This window comes from Pseudorca crassidens, chromosome 10 (genome assembly GCF_039906515.1).
Source record: "Pseudorca crassidens isolate mPseCra1 chromosome 10, mPseCra1.hap1, whole genome shotgun sequence".
NCBI classification, from domain to species: Eukaryota; Metazoa; Chordata; class Mammalia; order Artiodactyla; family Delphinidae; genus Pseudorca; species Pseudorca crassidens.
This window is the reverse complement of record NC_090305.1, coordinates 43,672,430-43,684,731: the sequence shown is the minus strand read 5'-3', so window position 1 is coordinate 43,684,731 and position 12,302 is coordinate 43,672,430. Positions and strand designations below refer to the sequence as shown.

The window sequence follows — 12,302 nt, the reverse complement described above, 5'->3', positions numbered from 1 at the left end:
TTATATATGGATCTTTCCATGTTTATGTCATGCGTCTCGTAAATAGATTACATTATATTTTATACAGGTAGTATATACAATAATAATAATATGTACATAATCATTACATGTATATGAATGCTATCTGTATATTTAATTAAATTATTCAAGGAATTGTTTGGTGGCACACCTAACACTTGTGATTTTAAAGGTCAATTCATGCTGACATTGTGTCTTCTTTTGATTGTAATCTTTATGAATGCAGGGCTGTTTCTACTATTATTTTTAGAGCCCTAGGTACTGGTGACTGGTTGGACTCAATATTTATATATTTGCTTATTTATTTATTCTTTCATTCATCCACTCACATACTAGATATTTGTTGGGTGTTCTTCTAGGCTAAGGGACTATAGCAGTGAAGAAAACAGAAAAAATATCCTGCTGTTTTGAATATCACATTCCACTGGGGAGAGAGAGGTAATAAATTCATAATTATAAAATAATAAATACGTAAATAATATCAGATGGTGGGAAGTACTGTGAAAAAAGATAGGACAGCAAGAGAGAGAATGAGGTTTAGCTATTGGTCATCATCCTTTGAACATAAAGCATAACTATAGAGATTTAGGGTGGGAAATAAGAATTACTAAGAAGGTATCAGTTAACTTAAAAAGCTGTGCATTCTCCTTTTGAAATAATCTTAGTATAACTTTAAGTGTAGCTTCACTCAGGCAATGAGGCAGTTTAGCTAAGTTTAATTGCATCTGTGAATCTGAGAACAGAACTGTGTCTGCAGAGATTATTTGTCAAAGGCAGGCAGTGTTTTCCTTTCATGTGCAAAGCTCAAGTCTGATTGTGTGAGCCCCTGATTGAGTGGCTTGGATAGAGATCAAAGTCCTTCATCAGACCCACAATGCTGTGTGCATAGCCTCCATCCTCCCATTTTGGTCCTGTTTTGCAGGCTGCTTCCTCATGCTCTCTCTCTTCTTTCTTCTCCGTGGATGTGTCTCATCCCGTCACACCGCAGGACACGTTGAAAGGCTCCCTCTGCTGCACTGTGCTTCCTTGACTGTTCCTTTGAGCCTGTGTCTTCCAGAAGCTTCCCCTGACTGCTACCCTTTGACCGTTATGGCATCACAGTTCTTTCTTAGATCTCAGTGCAGGTGAAATTTTACAGATACTCATGTGATCTATTACTCAAATAATTTGAGCAATCAGTTAAAGCCTATAAACTCCTTGACTCATAGTTGGGTTAGGTGACAAACAAACTAGTTTCTGTAGTAGATATACCTGGAAAGACAGATTTATGAATATTCTTAGAATTTAGTTGTGTAGAGTTATAAACTCTGCCAGTGCCTAGAGGAATCCACAGTGCACATTAAAAGTATACACTTAATTTTGGTTACCTAGTTACCCTGGCTGGGTACATAAGAGACTCTGTTGGAACTCTGGGAAACATTGAAGAAAATTATGTAATAGTATAAAATTTAAATCACCTTCTTATATTTTAAAAAGGAGAGTGACATCCAAAGAGATTTCTCTAGATTTCATTCTCTTTTTTAAGTTTAGAATATTTAAAGGAAACCAATGACTCTATCCTCACTACTGAAACAAATCTGTACATTTAGATTGGCAGAATATTTTATGGTATGGTTAGAACTGGGCTCAGAAGAGACTGTGACCTTTGCACATTTGATGATTTTATTTTCTTAATTTCCTTTTCAAAGCTATACATCTTTCCTGGAGCATCGGAACTCTGAATCATGGAAGAAAGTAAATTGATTCTGTATTCTTCAACCCTACAATTTGGCAGCGAGAATATTTTTTTCCTAAAAATGACTCATTTACAAAGAGACTTTGTGTGAACATGGAAAAGACTTACATACTCTCAGAAATCTTGCAGTTGGGGGTAGGGTGGGTATCTGGGCCTGCTAATAATTGCGAAATGGCAAAATTAATGTTGAACAGGATTAGTTGGTCAATGATCATGTGAAAGTTACAGTTCTACAAGAAAAGACAGACACTTTTATACTCAGGAAAAGAAAAACTCAGTAAGCTATATAAAAAGCTTATCATTTTTCCTGTTTTAGGGCATTTTTCTTGTTTTAATGTACCCTGCTATGAGTCAACCAATGTTTTATTTTTTGCTCCTCTCGGAAAGTGTTCTGTGTTGTAATATTCCTCACCGTTAACCTTTATTTTCCTGATTTTTAGTCCAAAATTTGTTGTTCTGAATTTCATCCAATTTCTTCTGGTGATTTGCCCTGGGATCTCCCAGCTTGAATGTGGTTTTGGTTTTTCTTTATTTTGTTGCTAATCACGCTTCCTCTAGCTTCTAAAATAATCATTGAATATCTTGATACAACTAAGTTTTCAAGAATGCATCTCATCGTACATTAAGAAAACAACAAGCTGGTTCTTATAGTGTGGGAAGCATTGATTATTCCTGTATTGCAGTTCTTCTAAAGACAAAGCAAACAGGGCCATTAAAAAATACACAGAGACCTTGTTCACACGTTCAGCAGTAGATCTGTATGCATTCTGAAGAAAGGTTGTCATGATGTGATGCCCAGCCATGCCATTCTTCATGCTCTAACGGTGGCCATTAAGACTACAAAATAACATTCTGCAGAAGTGTTCTCATGGCTTTGCACAATAGTCACTGAGTCTGAAGACAAGAAAGAAGCTCACCTTTACTGAGTTCCTTATGCCTGCCAGACTTTTTCACCTGATTCCATTTATTTCTTTTCAGAAGCAAAGTGGGTATTATTATCCTAGTTTATGGTGAGAAACTGAGGCTTAGCTAGGCAAAATGACTTAGCCGAAGTCCCACAGAAAGTCAAGGGAGGAGGAAAAATTCAGCCCCAGGTCTTTTCCAATTTCAAACTTCATTGCCTTTGCACTTCACTGTGCTGCCTCCCAGGATTTGGGGATGTGATGAGTCTGCCTGAGGTCACATTATAAGTCAGAGGTGAGCTGGGAACATTGGGGCATCTCCACATTGCTTTAATCCATTAAAATATGATGTGCCCTCTCTAACAAATGCGACACGTTCCCTTATTTCTTCTTCGAAGGGGAGAGATGGCATGGCAGCTTCTTTTTTTTTTTTTTGCGGTACGCGGGCCTCTCTGCCGCGGCCTCTCCCGTCGTGGAGCACAGGCTCCAGACGCGCAGGCTCAGCGGCCATGGCTCACGGGCCCAGCCGCTCCGCGGCATGTGGGATCCTCCCGGACCGGGGCACGAACCCGTGTCCCCTGCATCGGCAGGCGGACTCTCAACCACTGCACCACCAGGGAAGCCCGGTATGGCAGCTTTTGATCTTCTACAAAAGATTAACTTTCTGAAAAAAAAAGTAATAAAGCAGATACGACATTTGGCTTAACTTTTGGAAAAAATGTGAAAGAAAATAATTCATTAAATGCGAACTTTGCTGATGACCAACCATTTTGATACATAGTAACTTTCTTTTGAGGAATTTTATGAACATTCCTTTCCTCTGGGTCTTCAGAATTCTAACCAACTTAAAACCAGTCTGGCAAATGGACTCCCTTGAATCCGATGAATTGTTCTAGAATCCTAAGATTGGATGTGCCATGATGCATTTTCTGATAAGAAGGTATTTCCACCTGCTCTGTCAACTTACTAGTTACGCAACTTTTGGCAAGTTCTCAGTTTCCTCATCTGCAAACGGGGATAATGTAGAACCTACATTAAAGGGTGGCTATGAGGATTAAGTGAATTAACATATATGAAATATGTAGTCTGGAACATGATAAATACTATATAAATCATTGTTATATTATTTATTCCAGTTACAATAGCATGTTTCAAGTCATGTCGGACTATCCAGAGGGTGCACAAGGGTTTTGAAGGATCTAAAGAACATCCTAGGAGGTGGCATTTATAAGTAACCTGGTTCTGTGTAGGCGTCTGCTAGCAGTGACAGCTGAAATACAATTCTAGGCCCATCTGATTCCAGAGTGAAGGAGATTCAGTGATAACTAGACCGGCAGAGATACCAGGCTGAACAAACTGTGTAGCTTGACTTTCTTCTTTCTCCTCACTGATCTTGAGAACGTGAGCCACGCAGTATTACTAACAGTTTCAATTTGCCACCGGAAGCAGCTCAAGCAAACGTGATTCCTTGGAGAAAGAGAGTTTTTTCACACTTGCGTGCAGCACGGATGACTTGGAAGTGAATTCTTCCAACGTTTGATTAACAGAATATGTAGCAGATGCTCTGTTCAATGCTAGAGATATAGAAATAAATGATACCTGGTCCCTAATCTCAAGGGAGCATAATCCAGTGACACAGAGACAGTGCCAGCCCAGAGAGCAGATGATGAGTTTGAAAATTGCAGGTTGTTTTTGTATGGAGTATAAAGAGGTTGCTTATGAGACTCGTTCACAGTGAAGTAAAATGTTTAAGGATGGGGCCAATGGACTCGAGAAATATTTGAGTTTGAGGAATACAGGAGAAAACATAATTATGTGAACAACTGAATGGGGAAAGGCTGATGGTTGGTTATGGAAATTATATAGTCATCCTCATCCTGGGAGTAGCTGAGAGCATTTTATAAAATGAGAACTTCAAGTGCATATAAAAGGAGAAAAACAATAATCTAAGACTGATCTTTCTGGGACAACCATTAGTATTGCTATTATTGTTAGTATAGCTAGCAAAGAATAGTAAGAGGAATATTTGAAAATGGGACTGGAAAAGCAGGGAATTCTGATGTTTCTGAAATTACAGCTAAAAATGTACTGACAAGTGAGTGGGTGAATACAAAGATCCATGCAGACACCCATGAATAGCCACATGGAAATGAAGGTTTTAGATTCAAGAATGAAGATGTTATTGGAAACATTAATGAGATTTGTGTAAGTAACTCTTGACAACAGAATACTGTACCCAAACAGTAAGATCCGAGGAAGATGGGATGTGGATAAGAGAAGTAAATGTTTGCAGGTGCCAAGTGGTCCAAGTCAACCCAATATTGAGCCTGGTAAACCTAGATAAATGTTGAGGGACTGCAAGTTTGTTTTGGAGTTTAGTTGCCGTGTGCTGAGTGAAGATTGAATACTTTGCCTCTGTCTGAAAAAGTTGTGCTGTTTTACCAAAGCTCCAGATTCTGGAGGGATGTGTAGGAAGAAGTGGAGATGAAAGTGACCTCAGCAGATGGCTCAGCCTTGGAAGGTGTGGCGACATGTCACAGCCATGTTCGGGGGGTAGACTTTCTAAAATGGGCAAACCAAAGGCTGTTATAGACTTACCTTGAAGAATAATATTCATCCAGGTGTAGTTTATTCCAGAGGTTAACTCGGATGGCCATAATCAGGTAGTTTAAAAATGTATTACATTTGTTTAATCCTCCAATCCTAGATGTTTTTCTTTTGAATACATTGAATATGTTTCTAATGTGCAGAACATTTCTCCAGCAACTGTGAACATTGTCTCTCTATTTCCCTCCCAGAGCCTTCCTTTTAATCAAAGCATTTCTGGATAATTTTATTGAGTTAGAGATATTTCAGACCTTTTTCCCTAAAGACTGAAGGATGTGAATTCCTTATTAAGCATTTTGCCACTTTGTTATTTTGGTTTCTTAAACAGTCACGAAGTGAAGTCATAAGGTGTGAGAAATGTGAGAAGGAATGAATTCTGAAATGGAGGGCTGCTCTGTGTAAATATGATGAAATATTAATTACTTCTTGTTTCCTCTTCTTCAGGGATATCAGGGAATGGCAGGATCACCAGGTGTTCCAGGATCCCCAGGAATACAAGTATGTGATCTGTATATACATATTTTAGAAATACCATTTCTAGTGAACCAAAACACATAACTAACAGAATTTTATTTTGTGGTTAATTTAGGGAGCACGAGGACTACCAGGTTATAAAGGAGAACTGGGGAGAGATGGAGAAAAGGTAAATATGTACAAGCAAAGGTGTGTTCAGTTGTTTTAGTCACTCAGAGACAAAGGATGCAATCTGTGATGACTCGCATTCAATAATGTTCGTCTTGGTGAATGCCAAGATGTCAGCTCAGAAATGTGTCAGTGGCTGTTGGCTGATCAAGCTCACAGGAGGCTTTTATCACTAGATCAAAGTGGTTATCACTAGATGACCACTGTCAGATGGCACAGGTATTGGCATTGCCCTGGTACCGTGTTCCTTCTCTGTGATTAAGCTCTGTAAGGAGCTACCTTCTTAGAGGGAAGAGCATTATGTGAATGGAATGTGTTCCCGTGTTAGCCGCAGACAGCCATATGTCCATCTCCACAGCAGAAATCTATCTTAGCCTTACTGGACTTCTCTCTCTTGTAAGGATTCAGTGGGTACAGACAACATTTGTCTGATTTCCTTTTTTACAGCTCTGAGATTTGCCATGTTCTTTAAATATGTTCAATATTTTAGTACCTCCCCAGGGATCTAGTCCTGCATCCAGGTAGCTGGTCCACATCCAAGATGCCCATTGGAATTTGCTCGAATCCCCATGATGATTTGTTAGCTTAATTCCTAAAGCACAGTCTTATTTCTATGTTCTTTGAAGGCCTTCTGTTTGCTCTTGATAAAAACCTGAACTAATTTTCTGGCTCCAATTCTTGCAAAATGATTGCCTTTTAAAAATAGTGTGCACAGAATTCACACTTGAGAAACACTGATCTGGGCTCTGTCTATTTTATGTTTTTCTGGTTGCTTATGCTGGTTATAGAAAATTGTAGCTGCTCAAGTACCATCTCTGGATGGACCCCTGGAAGATCTTATGATGGGTCTACTGCTTTCAAACTGTTTGATCTTGGCACGTGACTTGATGTCTTTGAATCTTATTTTCTACATTGACTCAGTGGGGATTTCTTTACAGATTTGTTGTAAGGATTAAATGCGATAATATATGAAAAATACTTAGTGTGGTCCCTGGTACAGGGTTTTCCTTAAATAAATGCCTGTTGTTTTGTTGTTCTGTTTTGCTTATCAAGGAACGAGGTTGTGGTTGGGATGTCACATGGGGTGGGCTGGCATGTGTCATGGGCAAGAAATGTTAGAGCAAACAGAAGGGTTAGTGTCTGGGAAAGAAACAGAGAAGATGGAATGTCAGGACAGCTCTATAATGTGGGGAGAGCCAGGGAAGGCAGAACAACAGCAATAATTGATAGAACTCTGGAGGAAGTGGTACAAAATCCTCTTTTCTCCTCAATGGCCCTGGGCCTCTATGAATCTTTTTAGCCACTGGCAATCTCTGCCTATTTAAAATGATGGAGGTGCATCTTAAGAGGTGCTGAAGAGCACGCCAGGCCCACAGGAATGGAGATGTCTTATATTTGTATGCTCTGGAGGTATCATGAGAGACCTCCAACCTCCTCTAGGAGAATGGGGGATTCCACTAGGAAGGTGTGGATACCTGTTCCTAGGAGACCACATACCAGGCACCTCACCCACATTCTAGTCTACAAGATTGTTGCTGTTTCTTTAACATTCTCACAAGTAGCCTGATTTGGGGATGTGGGGAATATATAAAAGTATGCATGTATGAATAAGTGTATTTAGGAGTGGATGGGTTAATACATTTATTTGTTTTTGTGCTGACTTGGGTTTTAGAGACCCAAAATAAAAAGGAGGATTTTTATTCATTTATCTTAAAAGAATTGGAGTAAAATACCTTATTTAAAAGTAAAGAACAATAATCTATGAAATAGAAGCAGACTCATAGACATAGAGAACAGACTTGTGGTTGCCTAGGGAGAGAGGGATGGATTGGGAGTTTGGGATTAGCAGATGCAAACTATTACATATAGGATGGATAAACAACAAGGTCCTACTGAATAGCACAGGGAACTATATTCAATATCCTGTGATAAACCAAACTGAAAAGAATATGAAAAAGAAGTGTGTGTGTATATATATATATATATATATATATAATCACTTTGACATACATCAGAAACTAACACAACATTGTAAATCAACTATACTTTAATAAAACAAAAATTTTTAAAAAAGAACAATACTTCTATTAGTCACATCTTAAGGTAACTGCTGTATTGTTTTGGGTCATTGCACTCTGTTTAAAATAGTACTTTTACAAAGCCACACATTCTATTAAAGAAGATAAGGTGAATAAGATGTATGTTTATGTAAAGTTCTTTGTTTTCAGACCAGTAGTGATTTCATTCAGTGTCGTTTTCTGAAGTTCATTGTTTGGGTGTCAGCTCTGATTGACACAGTCATTGTGGGCCTAAAATCACCACATGCTGCTTCTAAATTCCCTCCTTACATTCCTTCTGGCTGCAGGGATTTCTTTATTTAGAGCTACAATAATTTAGTGAGTTAGTTAAAGGCATTTCCTTGGGTGTTCCTCTAGAATACAATTTGTTAATTTTCAGAAATGGGAAGGTTGAAAACATACCCTGGAGATGGCCTTGACTTGTGATTGCTCAGGGCATTTTTTCCAGGCATAACCCATGGCCTTTAGGGGATTGTTCCACACCGTAATGTTCTCTGTTAGGATATTTTCCCAGAATAATTTCCATTTTGTGGATTTCCACTGAAACTCCCATAGGAGTTTCCACTTAAGATAATTAAAATTATATTCACTTTCTTGCTGACTGTAACCTTTGTTCCTCACATATCAGAAAATAGAATGTGTATAGATTTTGCATGGGGTTTTTCTTCCCCTGAATTTACAAAATTAAAAGGACCCTTTATCCACCAAATTGTCTTCAATTGGTAACTCATTTTATAACATGCTTTAGACTTTAGACTTTATAATTGCTTTACAATGGTGTGTTATTCCTTGGACTCTAAGAAATACTTTAAGTACTTCAAAGAATTTCCTCAGCTTTAAGGAAACCTAATATATTTAAATCGTGTGGAGACATATATATATATATATATATATTTTTTTTTTTTTTTTTTTTTTTTTTTTTTTTTTGCGGTACGCGGAGCACAGGTTCCAAACGCGCAGGCTCAGCGGCCACGGCCCACGGGGCCAGCCGCTCCGCGGCATGTGGGATCCTCCCGGACTGGGGCACGAACCCACGTCCCCTGCATTGGGAGGTAGACTCCCAACCACTACGCCACCAGGGAAGCCCGAGAAATATATTTTGTTAAAACTTACATTAAACTGGGTTGGTTTTTATGGGTTTTCTAATTGAGTATTTCTAATTGTTTATATGGGTTTCGTAATTGAGTATGAAACTTTCTATGGCAATGCAATTCTGGAGACACAGGAAGTATTAATAATTTTTTTAATCTAGCCAGATTTGTACCAACTCATCACTTGGTTTCTCTGGGTTTAAGAAATAAAATATATTAATTCTATCTAAGGTATCCTTATGGAACCAATTATACATTTTGTTTAGTTTCTTCATTAGAGTGTTAAACATTTGAATTGTCCTTTCAAGATCTCACTGTCCCGTTGCTCTCAGCATCCAGAACAGAGTATCATGTAATGAGCGAGCCTTTCTTACATGAATAAACCCCATTATCTGCACTTTGAAAGGCAAAAGCTGAAGTGATGTTATAGCGATATCTATTACATAGTTGGTCATAATCAAGGAACTCCAATATATATGTTGAGAGAACAGTAATAAAGGACCAAGCTGAAAAGTGTTATTAGGGAATAATATGTAAAAAATTTAACATGCTAGTTGCTTTATTTCTTGCAGAGTTCCTGAAGACAAAAAAAATAAAACAAAGCCAGTAATGACATAAGAGGGAGAAATAGAACTAACTTAGGAAAGTGGTCATCTTTCTCTTATTTCTAGAATAGAGAGAGTAATCTACCCGTGTATCTTTCTGATAGCACCATGACCCAAACACGGGGTTATGTGTGTGTGTTTTGCAGGATGGGGAGGCTTAATGCAGTGACAGGTTCCAGGCTGTGCCCTGATTTCAGACTGCTTAACCTTCCTAGTCATACTTCTTAATCTCTTTAAACCTGGTTTCCCAAATCTAGAAAGTGGGACTATAAGTATTTCTTCATAGCCTTGCTGTAAAGACTGTATAAAATCATGCATGTACCTGGCCAAAATTAAACACTGTAAGTTAGTGATGATGATGATGATGATGATGGCGATTTGTAAATGTTTCCGAAAATATCTTTCGTTTATCCCTTATTGTTTCTCACAGTGTTGAAGTGCCCCTTATGAAGCAATCAGACAGGAATTCCCTAAACCTCTTCCCACCCCACTTACCCTCTTTGCTGTGTGTGTACCTATATTCTACCCTCTCTTCTGTTAATATGGATGAACTGTCCATGTATAATGTCCAGCCCTCCTCTGTGCTCTGGGTCTCATCCTTCTCCATTACTTTGTGTTATTCATTAGCCCCTCTCTTCTGTGTCACTAGTTTTTTCTTTCTTTTTTAAAAAATTTATTTTATTCCTGTCCTAAAGACGCAGACGTAGAGAATGGACTTGAGGACACAGGGAGGGGGAAGGGTAAGCTGGGAAGAAGTGAGAGAGTGGCATGGACATATATACACTACCAATGTAAAATAGATAGCTAGTGGGAAGCATCCACATAGAACAGGGAGATCAGCTCGGTGCTTTGTGACCACCTAGAGGGGTGGGGTAGGGAGGGTAGGAGGGAGACACAAGAGGGAGGAGATATGGGGATATATGTATATGTATAGCTGATTCACTTTGTTATACAGCAGAAACTAACACACCATTGTAAAGCAATTATACTCCAATAAAGATGTTAAAAAATTTATTTTATTGAAACATAGTTGACTTACAATGTTGTGTTAATTTTTGCTGTACAGCAAAGTGACTCAGTTATACACACACACACACACACACATACATATATATATACACATATACAGTCTTTCTCATATTCTTTTCCATTATGATTTATCACAAGGTATTCAATATAGTTTCCTAAGCTCTACAGTAGGACCTTGCTGTTTATCCATTCTCTGCATAATAGTTTGCATCTGCTAATCCCAAACTCCCAACCCCTTCCTGCCCCACCCTGCTTGGCAACCACAAGTCTGCTCTCTATGTCTGTGAGTCTGTTTCTGTTTCATAGATAAGTTCATTTGTGTCATATTTTAGATTCCAAGTATAAGTGATATCATATGATATCTGTCTTTCTCTTACTTCACTTAGTATGATCATCTCTAGTGTTGCTACAAATGGCATTATTTCATTCTTTTTTATGGCTAAGTAGTATTCCATTGTATATGTACCACATCTTCCTCTCCTCCCTTGAGTTTTTTATTGTAATATTATTAAATATAAATGTATATGAGTTTAAATGTATGTGTCAAATATATATACATATTTGTGATAAGCATGGCAATAATTGATATATTGGTATAATTAATGGTATAATTCACATAATAAATAATAAAATATTATTAAATACATATCTACACACTCTTTTTTTCTAATAAATATTTTGTTTCATCTGAATCTGGAGAAATTGTGAAATTGTTACAAGCAGGAATTTTTCAGAAAACTTTCCCTCCTTCTTATGGAAGGAGTGGTACCACATTTTCCTTCTTTCCTACCTCCTTTCCTCAGAGGCTTTTCTTCCAAAGCAGCAGGGCCTCCCAAAATGTTTTCTAAAGTCAGGCTTGGTTGAGCATCCCTCTGTCTGTCCATGTGGTGCTGATCTGTGTGTGCTCAGGTTTTCACTACTTCTGTGGATGTTTTTGCAAAGTTTTGATTGTTTTCTGATCTTTCAGCCTCTTTTCTTTTAGGGCCCTATAATGGATTCAACATCTCAGTTTATGGTGATGAACCATTCATTCTATGTCCTGCCTCATTTCTTGGCTGCTCTGCTGCTTTCTGTCCTGTTTCCTTTTTCTCTACTGGCATCATTGGGAACCTTACAACTTTTATTGAATTTTTACAGGATGCTTCATCTTGGTTCTAAACTCTTATTTCTCATCTTCATTTTGGGTGTGCTCTGTTTTATGGTCATTGATAAACTGTGGCAGGGACCGTATATTAGGAGCTTAGGAATATACTTTTTTCCTAGACCTGAGTAGTCCAATGGTGATGCCCAAACCCAAGGGGTTAGAGAGGGAACATTTTAGTAGATTTAAACACTTCCCAGGAAATCATTATTTGTCCTGGTCCTGTGTGACACTTAGTGGTTTTTAAATGAGAAGAGAAGGAACAGGAAGATGTGTAAGGCTTCTGACATGTTGGGTGCTGAAGGTGTTTCCTGTTGTGTGTACGTTTTTCTGTTTTATTTTAGACATGTCTTGTGTGGATATTATCCACATGCATTGCCTATCACATGCCATCCTCGCAAAAAGTCCTATGAGGTTAGTAGAGTAAGTCATGCTCTGCCCGTTTTACATTAAT

General features: G+C 38.2%; 1 protein-coding gene across 3 annotated transcripts in view; it reads left to right on the top strand.

Annotated features, from left to right (window-relative positions):
- Window positions 1-12,302, top strand: part of COL21A1 (collagen type XXI alpha 1 chain) — a 185,782-nt gene that overhangs the window by 100,873 nt on the left and 72,607 nt on the right. For all 3 annotated transcript variants that reach the window (XM_067753473.1, XM_067753472.1, XM_067753470.1), the window contains 2 exons: window positions 5,707-5,760; window positions 5,852-5,905. In XM_067753473.1, coding sequence (XP_067609574.1) covers window positions 5,707-5,760; window positions 5,852-5,905 — 108 coding nt within the window. The remainder of the gene's footprint in view (window positions 1-5,706; window positions 5,761-5,851; window positions 5,906-12,302) is intronic.